Source organism: Pollachius pollachius (genome assembly GCF_949987615.1).
Source record: "Pollachius pollachius genome assembly, chromosome: 16".
Taxonomy (NCBI): Eukaryota; Metazoa; Chordata; class Actinopteri; order Gadiformes; family Gadidae; genus Pollachius; species Pollachius pollachius.
This window is the reverse complement of record NC_136949.1, coordinates 17,579,631-17,593,243: the sequence shown is the minus strand read 5'-3', so window position 1 is coordinate 17,593,243 and position 13,613 is coordinate 17,579,631. Positions and strand designations below refer to the sequence as shown.

Here is a 13,613-nt window from a genome sequence, read left to right as displayed (position 1 = left end):
ACACTCACACCTGGTGGCATGTCATGGGACCTTTAAAGAAGCGTTGTTGTGCTTTAAAATATCCCACATTCATTTTCAACACTTTTTTCTTGTCTATTATTCGTTTTTCCAAAAATAGACGGATCAGAAAATTATTTCTCCCTGGATTGTAGTCTGATGAGTGTGCAGAAGACTATCCAGTAAACAATGTGTTTCTTAAGAGCTGTGGAATTCCTTGGTGTAAAACAAAAATGGATACCATGACACATCCAAATATGGGAATAGTAAGCCTACTGGGCTGGTGGATCAGTCTGATCACAACCATCTCCTGCTGTGGTTGAATAGGTGGAGTAGGGTGTGTGTGTGTGTAGTGGTTCTGCATGTGTGTGCATGTGTCTAAATGGGGGTGTTTAAAATGGGGGCCTAGAAAACACATTGTTATGACCTCACATTGTCAGCGGCAGCTATTTAGGGTTCTGCATCTGTCCTAATGACAGACCGTCTGGACACATGTATGTATGATTATGTGTGTGTATCTGGTGTTTGAAGTGTGTGTGTGCGACCCGAGCAGGGTAGGATTTGGGCAAACGGTCTGTGACACTGTTCCAAGCTGGAGTGTACCTCCGGAGCGACTCTACCCCCGGCTCGTACCCCTCCACCCATCCCGCCCTGCCTCAGCGGGCAGGGACCCCCAGGGACCCCCCGGGTGCCTGTAGTTCTCTCTCTCTTTTTAATGAGCCTTAATGTTGGCGTGCGCTGTTTGTCTTTGGCCCGGCGCAGCGACCGCATCAGGCTGAGGTCCTGCCAGCCCACTGCTGCTCCACACATTCCTCTGTTTAACCCGCCTCCAGAGACCCCGGGTCAGCTCAGCCTCCCCCTCCCCGGAGCCCAGGGACCAATCAGCTCAGCCTCCCCCTCCCCGGAGCCCAGGGACCAATCAGCTCAGCCTCCCCCTCCCTGGAGCTCAGGGACCAACCAGAGCGCTCCGGATGTTCACTCCACTTGGACATTTTCTTCTGCTAATCTTTTTTTAAACAAAAAGTAGGCTTGCCAGGCCAGTGTTACACTGCTCTAAAATTAACTTTTAATGGTAGCGGCTGAGCGGCTTTGTGGTAAACGGGCTCGCTAGCAATCAGCTGCACTTGTATAAAAAAACCTGAAGCTCTCCTTCTATCTCTCTCTCTCTCTCTCTCTCTCTCTCTCTCTCTCTCTCTCACCCTCTATTCCTCTCCCCTTCTCTCTCTCCCTCTCTCTTATTCTCTCTCTCACTCTGTCTCTCTTCCTCTCCCTCTCTCTTACATTGTACCTCTTGGATTGGCCCATGTTCTCGCTATAAAATGGGCTAGAGGAATACATCAAAAGCACACACACAGACACACACCCTGCCGGCCTCAACCTCCTGTGCAACTCAAGTTACCTGTCCCAAACCCCTAAACTCTGGTCCACTGTGTGTAGGGAGGAGAAGGAGTATAGCTACCATGAGCTCTGACACAGCCCCACCAGCGCATGAGCTTGACTAGCTCTCTCTCTTCCCACACATGCCCCACAGTGTTGGCTACACCTAACCTCACTTATGTTTGCGTCACTGGGACCCATGTTAGGGGGGCCAGGGGGTTCCGGCTTCCACAAAGATAAACACTGAGCTAATGCCTTGGCTTGGCCCTGGGTCAGGGACCTGGAATCCCCATAAGCCTTACCTATTGGCACATGTGTGAGCAGGCACACACACACACACACACACACACACACACACACACACACACACACACACACACACACACACACACACACACACACACACACACACACACACACATATACACACACCACACACACTGACACAAAGACACACACACAAACACACACACACACACACACACACCACACACACACACACACACACACACACACACACACACACACACTCACATCCTGTCAGATGGATATTGTCATGGTGGTGTTGGCTGTGTGTGTGTGTGTGTGTGTGTGTGTGTGTGTGGGTGTGTGTTCATGTGTGTGTGTCCTGCCCTTTACACTCTAGGTTGCTCTCCTCAGGAATTCCATTAGCTAAGTGAAACATATTCCGCTTGAATACAAACACGCAAGATGTGTTCAGAGGTGTGAGTCTAAGTGCAGGGAAGGCTGTGTGTTGGTTGGAGTGTGTGTGTGTTTGTGTGTGTTTGTGAACGCATATCAAGTGAGATTTCTGGCATCAGACAACAGTTATTATATTGTAGATTAAACAGGCAATGGTCGTGGTCTGATTGAAACCAGAGGCTTTTGCCCCGGCTCTTAAAACACACACACAGGCACGCACACACACACACACACGCGCACGCACGCACGCGAACACACAAATATACAACACACCGATGCCACACTGTTCCAGAGCATATTGGCTGTGTTTCACTGCCGTGGTCCTCACCTAATCCCCATCTTAGTGTTTAGTCTCAGGAGTTGTCTCCGGTGTCCTCTTCCATGTGACAAACACACACTCCTGTCTCTCTCTCTCTCTTTCTCTCTCTTTCCTAGTGTTTAAGCAGTCCCTCCCCCCCCTGCATGTCACCCAGGCCGCTGGTCAAAGAGTTCAAAACTAACCATGGCTGCTGTCCACTTGCTTCACCCATCATAAACATGGTCGGAGCATGAAAAGAAATACATAAACCCTGGATCATGCATGCCAGCACAGATTGGAGTCGTACTCCAGTAGGGTTAAAAATGGCCTACATCGGTCTGGAGGAACTCATTTCTATGAGGGCCTGACTTTTTGTGCCTCACTGTGCTGCACCTCCCTGGCAACGGCCGCAGAACGCTGTCAAACAAACCCTGCTGGGTTGACGGAGTAATCTGTGTAATATAGAGAGGATTTGGCTCTGGTTTAATACTTTTGCAGCCCATTCTGCGTTGGTCAGCACATGGGCCACGCATGCACGTGCACTTCTGCACTCACTCGCTTGCTGGGCCACACACAAGTACACACTCACTCGAACACACTGCAACGCTAGCACACTAAAGACGCAGGCACACATACACATAAGTGCCTATACACTCATGCCTATACACACACGTGCACACATACACAAAAACACAGGCACACAAACCCACTCAAACACTCCCCCCCAGAGTCCAGTGAAAACAGTAGGGTGGTGCCAGTGTAAACACGGCCCATTGTTATGGGCACTCTCTCTCTCTCTCTCTCTCTCTCTCTCTCTCTCACTTTTGTCCCCCCGGGGCGTCCCAAAGCTTTTTGGGGGCTGAGTCCTGGCGCGGGTCCCGCACTTTGGACTGGGAAATAAAAACCTTGGTCTGATTTGCCCGGGCTCTTTTGAGCAACGTGTCATTATACCTCCAGGTCATTGGGCCGGGATTTGTTCTCCGCGCTTCCCTCCCTTTTCCTCCTCTCGACCCTCGGTTCCTCTCTCTCCCTGGCGCTTGGCTCGGCGCGCTCATTGGCCCGCTGTGAGTGTGGTTTGTGTTACGCTTTTAATTGGGAGTTAGTGTTTATTTGCTGTTTATTCACCATTACTTGTGTGCGAGCAGCAGCCATCCCTGTACCCACTCTCCCTCTGAGCTGCTCAGCAGACCAGCAGAGGGATGGTTTGAGCTGTGGAGGAGATGCGTCTCACTCCCGTGCTTCGATTAAAGGGGACCTGAAGGACTGTGGAACATTTCCTGTCCCAGATCAAGAGACAGAGGGCGTCTGCATGTTTTTGTGTTTCTGTCTGCACAAACACGTCTCGGACTTGTTTGTGTTTGCATGTATTTGATCGGGGCCTGTGTGTGGTTGTGTGTGTGTGTGTGTGTGTGTGTGTGTGTGTGTGTGTGTGTGTGTGTGTGTGTGTGTGTGTGTGTGTGTGCATAAAAACATGTGCCTACGCTCAGCATCCAATCATTGACTCCGGGCCACATGTGCAGCTAATTAGGGCCAATCAGAAGGCTGCAATCAGAGCAAAGCAAGGGGCTGGTGGCAGCATGGTATAGGGCTGGAGGGTTAAGACCTATGATTAGGAGAGCGGCAAACGACACAACCAATCAGACTTCTCAAATTCTTTCCCTCTCCCTCTCTTTCCTTGCCCCCCACCACCACCACCACCACCACCACCACCGCGGCCACCACCGCTGCTGTATTCCGGATCCTCTGTGTTTATTTAATGTTTTCCAAGCTAATCTAGTCCATGCACCGCGTCCGCATGCGTTTGTTTAAACCTATTTGGATGATGGACAGCTGCGGCTGACCGCGGAAGACGATACCGGAATAATACCAGGCTTCCCGAACGCTTAGGCAAAACAGGAAAATAGATGAAACAGAGTTTCAGACATTTCTGGGTTTTTTTGTCAGTCGCTGCAGAGAGTTATTTTAGCAGGCTTTCCCTTCCCTCCAATGCTTCGAAATATTTGCAAGCTGTTATATGTTCCTGATCCTTGACTCCAACTTCAGCCTCTGTTTGTTGCGCACCGCCAGCCAGAGAAAACACAGTCTGTAGTAAAGCTCAGTGGAGGGGTCTCTGAAGACCCCTCCCTCTATTGTTTTCCACCCATGAGTTGAATATGAAATGCATTGTTGCTTTAAACGGTCCCTGAGCCTTGTTCTCTGATTTAGACAAACACACTCAAAGCAGTGAAGCTCACTCAGAAACGCTTTGTCTTGGAATAAAGCAATATACTCTTGTATAATATTCATGGTTATATCTCTTATTAATCAAATGATCATTGAGCTGTTTGGGATCTGATGCGGGGACAACAGAGGGACTTTTGCTCTTTCCTACAATCCAAATGAACACTAAAATGCCTCCAAGATACTGTGGTTGGCGAGTCCATCTGTAACATCTCGGAGGGCTTTTCTTATGTGCACAGAGACATATGCGTCTGATCCGAGGTCAGCACAGTAGAATGTAACCACTGTTGAGAGACAAGCAGAGAAACAAACGGACGCACGGACGGCCAGATCCTCTGGCGCGCAGTGTTGTAAATCAGCCGTGTCGCAGCGCAGGGACACACCAGCATAATGCCCGGAGCGTGGCCAAGGTTTTCAACCACATGTGGGGGAGGGAGGGTGGGAGGGGGGGTAGGAATGTATCATACACTGCATTGTGTGTGTTGCTTTATTTTACTATTGAGGAGCTGATGGGAGTGAGGGTAAGGTTTTTTTTCGGTGGGAGGGGGGTCACAAGACAGACGGCTGGGTGGGTTTCCTGACTCACGGGATGCTGTGAGATAGTTGCGGTCTGGTTGGATGCTGGGGGGGGGGGGGGGGGGACTTGTGCGTAGCTTTCGGGAATGTCATGACGCAGGTCCGTGGGAGGGTGTGAATCACTGTTTTGACTGCGCAACCTCACCCAGCATGGATGCATCAGTGACACTGTTGTGCCTCACAGCTCTGCACTGCCGCGTGTTCTTAAGACACGTACACCCACAGCCTCTCGCGTACTATTCCACCTTCAAAATGTCATGTTGTGTTACATTTGCTGGAAGTTTGTCTGGTTTTGTTCGGTTGCTTCACCGATCACATGTGAAGTGATTCTCCATGGAACTTTTCTAAAGAACAAAGCATCAACATAACTGTACCATAAATATTATTGAGCTCCCACCATGCTGGCCTGACCTCCAGGTGCGCTTTGTGGGCCCCATACGGCTCCTTCTGACTCCGTCTTGTTTCCTTCCTCTGCAGTGCCCAAGAAGCTGCTCCAGGAGCCAGAACCCAGTGCTCCGGTGGACCCTCTGTCCCCCAGCGCCCACGACCCTAACGTGGTGGGAGACAGCGCCCCCCCGCAGGGGACCGTAGTCAGGCCGTCTGACACTGTTCCAGGTGAGCACAATCCCCTCTCAGAGTTTGTGTGTTGGTGTGTGTGTGTTTAACTATCTTTCTATCTCTCCTGCACACACACACACAAAGATAGACACTGTGATAGAGGACGTGTGATATGGACACACCAGTAATTGTTCTGCCTGGCTCCTCGCTAATTAGAGACCCAGAGGTAATTAAGGAGCAGCGGATAGGGGGGAGGCGAAAGGTGTGTCCTGGGGTGCTGGACTGCTTCGTAACGCATGACCTCGCTAACTTCATCCCTTCATACCTCTCTCCTAGTTGAACTGGTTTTCGTCGACAGTTCACTTAATAGTGCAAGGGGGGAGGATGGGATTGGGGGTTGTTATGTTGATGTTTGGGAACAGTAAACAGTAAGGTCAGTTTCGGGCACATTCAAAACAAGCTAGAAATATGTCCACTGCAATCACTCCTTCTGATCAGTCATCGTCGTGTCCTTTTCTTGGTCCTGCTATATTATTAAACCATGACCACACCTCCCCATTCCCATTATACACCAATTCTAAAGCCTGCATGATCTAGACTTCCATGTATCCCTCTGGACATAACACGCGACCACGCCAGCAGATCCACCTGATAGGACATTTCAAAACACATGAAACTAAATGTCTCACGCCAGCTCCGACAATTAGTTAACCAGATCAACCATTTTTTGCCTGTTATAACCACAGTGGCTGACTTACCCACATGCTTACACATTCACACTCGCCAAAAGCCACTTGTTGCCAGGTCCAAAGTCAATGGTTTCCTTAAAATGGTATAAAGTGGTCATTATGTTGGTGAATGATGGTTCAGGCATGTGTTGGCACTGGATATTGTGTGGGTACAAACTCATGGGATGGCTCTGGTGAGAAACAGATGTTGGGTACTGCACCGGATCCCGGGAGGACATTTGAAAGGCTTCCAATGAAGTCAGTTTCTATAGAATTTGAGATGGTGACATAGTCAAACACTTACACAGAATATGCCTGCATTTTGTTATAATTTGTTGGATCTCTTAAATGAATCATGGCTTACCTGCTGTGTCCTGGAGGTCGTCCCACCAAAACGCTACCATCCAGTGTTCTGCTGTTCCTCTGTGGCTGCTTGACCTGACCGTCTCACATAGTAGCGGCTGTAAAATGTGTCAGCAGCCTGGAGAGTCTGGGTACTCCCTGATACTTCTCAAAACAGAGTGTCTCTGGAAGATGCTGAAAAAACAATTTTGGTACACTGCAGATTATTAGGAGGTAAACTGAACAGTAACATTTTACTGTACTGTTTACTGTTTACTTTACTGTTTACTAAGGGAACAACATTTAACCATTAATTAATATTAGTTAATGCAGATATAAGAATGAATAAACCTTTATTGTTAACTTCAGTTAATTATCAGTTTGCTAATGGTTTAGTAATCATTTACTAATGGTTTTCTTGTTGACTAATGGTGTTCATGTTGACTAAGTCACTAACTAATAATTTATAAACTAACATTTGTACATTATTTAACAGTGTTAGGGTTAACCCTTATTGGAAAGTGTAACCAACTGAACGTACTTTGCATATTTCAAAGTGCAAAACTAATACCACTGGCTTTTGGGCAGATAACCAAATTCTGACAATTCATCAATATGAGCAAGACAAGAAAATGTCAAATTATGAATTGCTGCCCTGTTATGCACTCAGTAAAGACTTTGTAGAATTGTAAAACTTTTCCACAAGGTGACGCACACACACACTCTCATACACATACACACACACAGACACACACACATGCACACACACATCCGCACTAACCGCATGGCGTCGCCCGGTCGCAGGGAGAGCTCGGGATAAAGGCTGTGGGGGGAAACCAAGGGGAAACCATTGGGACCATTTGAAAATACACTGCTTTGGCATTCTGAGAGTGGGGGTTTTTGAACGCCTCCCCCAAGTCAAAACATTTGAGCATGTGGTGCGCTTTCCCCCCGGTATTCACGATGCTGAGATGCCATGATAAGCTCTGAATCACACCGCTGCTTTGGGGCCTGGCTGTATGTGAATTTGCGCGTGTGTCTGCAGTGTGAGTGTGTGTGTGCTGAAGGCATGTACACCCTGTGCTAGTCTTGAGCCTCCAGAGAAACATACACGCACACGTAACTGTATGGAATGTGTTTGTCTTACAGTAAATTACCTTGACTGGTACCACCATTGTCTGACTGGAAACCATTGAATCACTCTTTGCCGGAATGAGGACATTTCAACAAACATTATTATACAATACAGCAGCACAATGTATGTTTTAAATTAATGAGTAAGTTGTTATTGTTACATTTATTTTTTACATTTAGTGGATTTTGCTGACCAAAGTGACTTACATCCATTAATTCACACATTCACACACCAACGGCGGAGTCAACCACGCAGGGTGACAGCCAACTCGTCAGGAGCAGTTAGGGTAAGGTGCCTTGCTCAGAGACACCTCGACATTCAGCTTGGAATTCAGCTAGTAACCTTCCGGTTACAGTCAACCCGCTCTACTTCCTGAGACACATGCCGTATTGCCATATTGTTCTGTTGGGGTTTATGTTTTTATCACCTCTTCATGGACATACTTTGTGTTTCTTTTCATTTCTCCCTGCAGAGAGGAAGCGCGTTAGGGAGTCGGGTTCGTACCCAGAGGAGGAGAAATCTCCAGGAGCCGGACCAGGAGGAGCTGTTGTTGGAAGAGGAGGAGGAGGAGAGAGTGTGGGAGGCATAGGAGGAGGAGGAGGAGGACCTCCACAAGGCCCGGACATGCACCCCCTCAACAACTCCACCTCTGGCCCAAACATGGCGCTTATCAGTGACGCACTGGCAGCCTATACCTTCATAGCAGGTAGGAAGCTAGAATGCCGCATCTCAATGGGCAGATCGGCAGCCCAATCCACATCTACACTTGATGGGTGGGGGGTTCTTGTAATAAGTTCTAATAGAATCATCATGCTCTCAATGACATCACAGCTACCAGTGCTGTCATAGTGAGTGGGGACATTTTCCGTTTGCGTATGTTTGTTTGAAAGTTGCCAGAAGTTGGATACTATGCTCCTAAACAGCAACATCAGAGTAAACAGTATTGTAGTCCAAACCAAATGTTTCCTCTTTCTAACCAGAGACCATGAACAAAGTAAATATAGCTTAGAGTGTATACAGACACAGTACAATACAGACAGATAGTTAGAGAAACCTTGCTACATTTACAAGCACTTCAAACACGCTCACACGCTCACACACATACACACACACACACACACACACACACACACACACACACACACACACACACACACACACACACACACACACACACACACACACAAACGCACGCACACACACACAGTCAACTGCCTGACAGCCAGCCGCTGAAATTGACACAGGGGTAGTTAGGGGTCCTTCCTGTTCTGTTCTGTTCGTTCAAATAAACACTGTCTGCATGATGCAATGTGCTGCGCATTTGTTCAAATAATCAAACTTTCCACCTGCTATCAGCAGGCTAGCCCTCCTCTCTACTAGTGGCTTATTTCTAAATATTTGTAACTTTTTACATTTAAATGGAGGGCCTGTTCCATCCCTCTCAGAATGATATTCGACATGGGGACTGAAAACCTCAAATGATCAAACTGTAGATCTGACTTGATTATTGAATAAGATCTATCCCCTCATCCCTCTCTCTCTCTCCCTCTCCCCCCCCCCCCCTCTCTCTCTCTCTCTCTCCCTCTCTCTCTCTCTCTCTGTCTCCACCAGACCACCCAGAGCGCGGCGCGCTCTTCTTCGTGTGCGGCGTGTGCCTAGGCCTCTTCCTCACCCTCTTCGCCCTGGTGGTGCAGATCTCCTGCCGCACCGACTGCCCCTCCCACCAGCGGCCCCCCCACGGCTCCGGCTCGGGTGGCGGCGGGAAAAAGAAGCGGGCGCGGCTAGCCGCCGACTCCACCGACGACGACGACGACGACTCCAGCGACTCGGACTCGGAGTGGGACACCGCGTCGGACGTGTCGGCGCGCCGCCGCCGCCGCTTCGAGCGCACCCTTAACACCAACGTGTTCACGTCGGCCGAGGAGCTGGAGCGGGCGCAGCGGCTGGAGGAGCGGGAGCGAATCATCAGAGAGATCTGGATGAATGGCCAGCCCGACGTGCCGGGGACACGGAGCCTCAACCGCTATTACTGACGGAGCCGGGGGCGGGGTCACCACAATAACACACAAGGGACGGAGGCGAACACAACGGGTGTGGAGCAGGGAAGGGGAGGGGTGGGGTCGTGAGGTCAGGGTTTTACCTTTGACCTCTGATAAGGAGGGGAGCCACAGCCAATGGAGCGGTTTGGATTGACTTGTGTGGGAAACAAAAAACCCTCCCTGCTTGGTGAAAAATCCAGCCTGCTTTTTTTTATAATTGTTATTATTATTATTGGTGGGCACAATACGCTAGCTCTCAGAGAACCAGAGCTACGACATACAGCATGGCTAAGCTTAGCTACGACACACACCAACTTTATGAGTAGGTGGTCGGAGTGAAGGGTCGTCAGCTGTACTGCACCTCACCCTACCACACCTACCCTGCACCTCCCAGGGACCCCTTGGGGATCACAGGCCGCTGGGGTTCAGAGGGCCTGTGCAGACCTAATAAACAGACCGTAGGGCCCATGGCTTTCAGTGTGATTCTGTTTTGAGGCAGAATGCGAGGATGGACGATAAACGACATCGACAATTTTCCCTCCAGCCTCCAGTGTTGAAGTTGGGAACGGAGAGAAGCATGATTGGATATTAACTACAGATCACTGCAGCAGTGGTGCATGCTGGGATATAGAGAATCAAAAGACTTTCTACAGACGACAACCATGCTGCAATTTGAACTGTAATGTAAAAAAACTAAATAAGTTGTATTTTCGGGGAAATCATTTCAAACCCCATATGGAATCTATTTTATAATATTTAATAGTTTATTGTTTTGTATATTTTTTGTTTTTCGTATATTTTCAATTGAATATGAATTCTAATGAGATATTTTTATACTCTTACAACACGTTGTGTGGCGCCTCAGGGATGCTCCCCTTAGTGTTTCTGCTGGTTTGTGTTTGTGCGTCCTACCAGGCAATCGGTCCATTTGCAACGGTTGTGATAGCTTTAAAAACAAATTAAAAATCAACATGATAACAGCCTCAAAGAGGCTTGGTGATTTATTTTTGTATGTTTAGATGTGTTGCAGCAGCAGTAACGTCACTAGAATCATTGCTGAACAGGCCGCCCGCCTGTTTATATTTTATATTCTAATTCACTATTGTTTGTGCCGGCTAATTTGGGAATGTGCAGTTAGATACACATTGCATGAATGGCTCCATGGAACATATTGCACTTAATAGCCAGTCTGGCATCTACATAACCAGATCATGCCAAATGTTTGAGCAGCTACAAAGGATGACTGTGGTTCTGAAGGAAGACTAGTCTGAAGACCTCATGGAAAACAATAGGATTCTTTTGTCCACTTCCCTCTCTTTTCTAAACTAAATAAAACGTTGTATCCCAGAGCTATGCAATACTTTGAGTGGTTAATCTAGACAGGCGGTTTATACATTTGAATAGCTTATTGAAAAGACAAAGAGTCATGTTTGTTAAGAGGTGGACCAACAACGTGTGGTCACATAATTCATGTTGCCAGTTGAATATAAGCTATCCTTGATCCAGTACTGTTTAAATGCTGTTCATATGCTGCCATGGATCCAACCTTAATAATTGTTAGAAGAAGATTTTAAAAGATTTTGAATTGTTTACCTTTTCTGACTAAAGATTAGAGAAACACATTGCCATCTGTCCTTCTCAAATGCCATTTTAGGGATTTACCAAAATTGTTTCTTAATGAATTGGACTAAACATGACAATAGCTATGTGAGACCAAATATGAGTCATGTGTTTGGAAATAAACTGATAAAATAATACCAACCAGTTGTCCTGTTTGTAAGTTGCATATGGTTACGATCTGTTTGTGTTTTATGAGAAATGACATATGGTTTCCCTCTGGTGGCAAATGGTAGAATGCATATTTCGTGTCTAAACCTGTGGAACTGTAAACTTTCATTATGGTCGAAATTGTTTGAGAAAGATGTCATCATCATGGCAAACTGAGCCTTATTATGTATCCGTTAGACCTATAATCTAAAGACATGGTTTATATGATTAGTCCTAGACAGCCAAAATTTAGCAAAATATAGCACTAGTCTATATTTAAAATGTCAACCCACATGCCTCCATTAACTTAAACATCGCTAATCAGAAATGTGTGCACCATACCGCTTATCAATTATACCCCCTATACATACAGTACTGTTCATCTTCTACTCATGACACTACAACCAATCCGACTGTTGCTATGGACAAACGAGTGGCTTTAACAAATGTCCTTGATTTAATATTTCTGGAATACAGAATATATTTCAAATAAAGAATAATTTGGTGATATGATGATAAATGATTTATCACCAGGTGCTTTGAGGGAACTTGATGGCCCTACCTTTAAAACCAGAGACATGCCTGTATCAGTGTTGAATCTTGTCCAATCATAGCTGCCCTTTTACTGTGAACACACCCAGAGCAGTGAGGAGGTGGGGTGAGGAGGAGGGGTGAGGAGGAGGGGTTAGGAGGAGGAGTGAGGAGAAGGGGTTAAGAGGAGGTGGGGTGAGGAGGAGGGGTGAGGAGGAGGTGGGGTGAGGAGGTGGGCTGAGGTGGTGGGATGAGGAGGAGGCGGACTTGTATGTAGCGTGGGGTAAGTGTGGCAGCGAGTGATTGGTGCAATTATTTGGGTACGTCATGTGACATGTTGTCAGACATACATGCAAGTGCCTACTGCAAGGTACACAATGTGATCTTTAATAATACATGTACATACAGACCAATAGGCAGTCAGACTTTCCATATTAGTCAAGTATCACTTGAAGTGAACAAAGGGTGCTTTACACAAATTATCCACGAGGGTCTGTCCATTGAATGCACTTCTGGGATCTCAATGTCTTAGGCATACCAGTAACCCTTAAAGTAAGCACATATAAAAATAAGTGTGTAATCCACAACCCCTTCCTGTAGTTATTCTACTGAAAGACTTAATCAAGAAAAATATTGTACCCAAAACATATTTACCTATTTTATAATACAAAGAAAAAAGTCACAGACTGCAGCATCTGGCGGCCTCTATTAAGACCTCCTCAATAAGGTGTTTAAGACATTTCCCTGAACAAAACACAACTGTCTGCAATCCTTCCCACTCCCAGTCCGCATATAGCATACACACACTCAACACGACCTGTATCTCCCCAGTAAGGATGGCAGGATGTTACAACATGTTATGGATAACCAACATATGTCTTCCCTCTAGTGGTCAAGTGGTATAATGCACATTTCATCACTCCCAATGAAACTTTAAAACCTCATCTATTTTCCATTGTTTATTGTAGGATTTACTCATAATACCGAAGTGAGCTTTATCTTATGCCTAAAATGTATGGAAATGATTTGTGTGATTAGACCTAGACAAACCGTGATTCGGTCAAACAAGTATTAAGCCTACATTTTTAACTTCAATCAACCAACTTCATGCATCCAGTATGTTAACCACTAGGGTTAGGGTTATCTGCCGACTATCTGCCGTGTCTCTGCACATCTGTTTGTTTTCTAAGAAGCATTAACTATACCGGCGAGCGTTGCTATGGCCCTGTTCCCATGGACACCACACACACACACGGGTGGCTGTAGCCGTTGGTCAGCAGATAAAGAAAAGCGGCCTGGGACCTAAAAACGTATTTTCTTTCTTTCTTTTTAATACCGAGACC

At 46.9% G+C, this 13,613-nt stretch overlaps 1 protein-coding gene across 1 annotated transcript in view; it reads left to right on the top strand.

Moving 5' to 3' along the window:
* Positions 1 to 11,680, top strand: part of eva1aa (eva-1 homolog A, regulator of programmed cell death a) — a 62,577-nt gene extending 50,897 nt beyond the window's left edge. Inside the window, exons 6-8 of the mRNA XM_079753415.1 lie at positions 5,648 to 5,785; positions 8,406 to 8,639; positions 9,545 to 11,680. Coding sequence (XP_079609541.1) covers positions 5,648 to 5,785; positions 8,406 to 8,639; positions 9,545 to 9,966 — 794 coding nt within the window. The 3' untranslated portion in view covers positions 9,967 to 11,680. The remainder of the gene's footprint in view (positions 1 to 5,647; positions 5,786 to 8,405; positions 8,640 to 9,544) is intronic.
* The last annotated feature ends 1,933 nt before the right edge of the window (positions 11,681 to 13,613 follow it).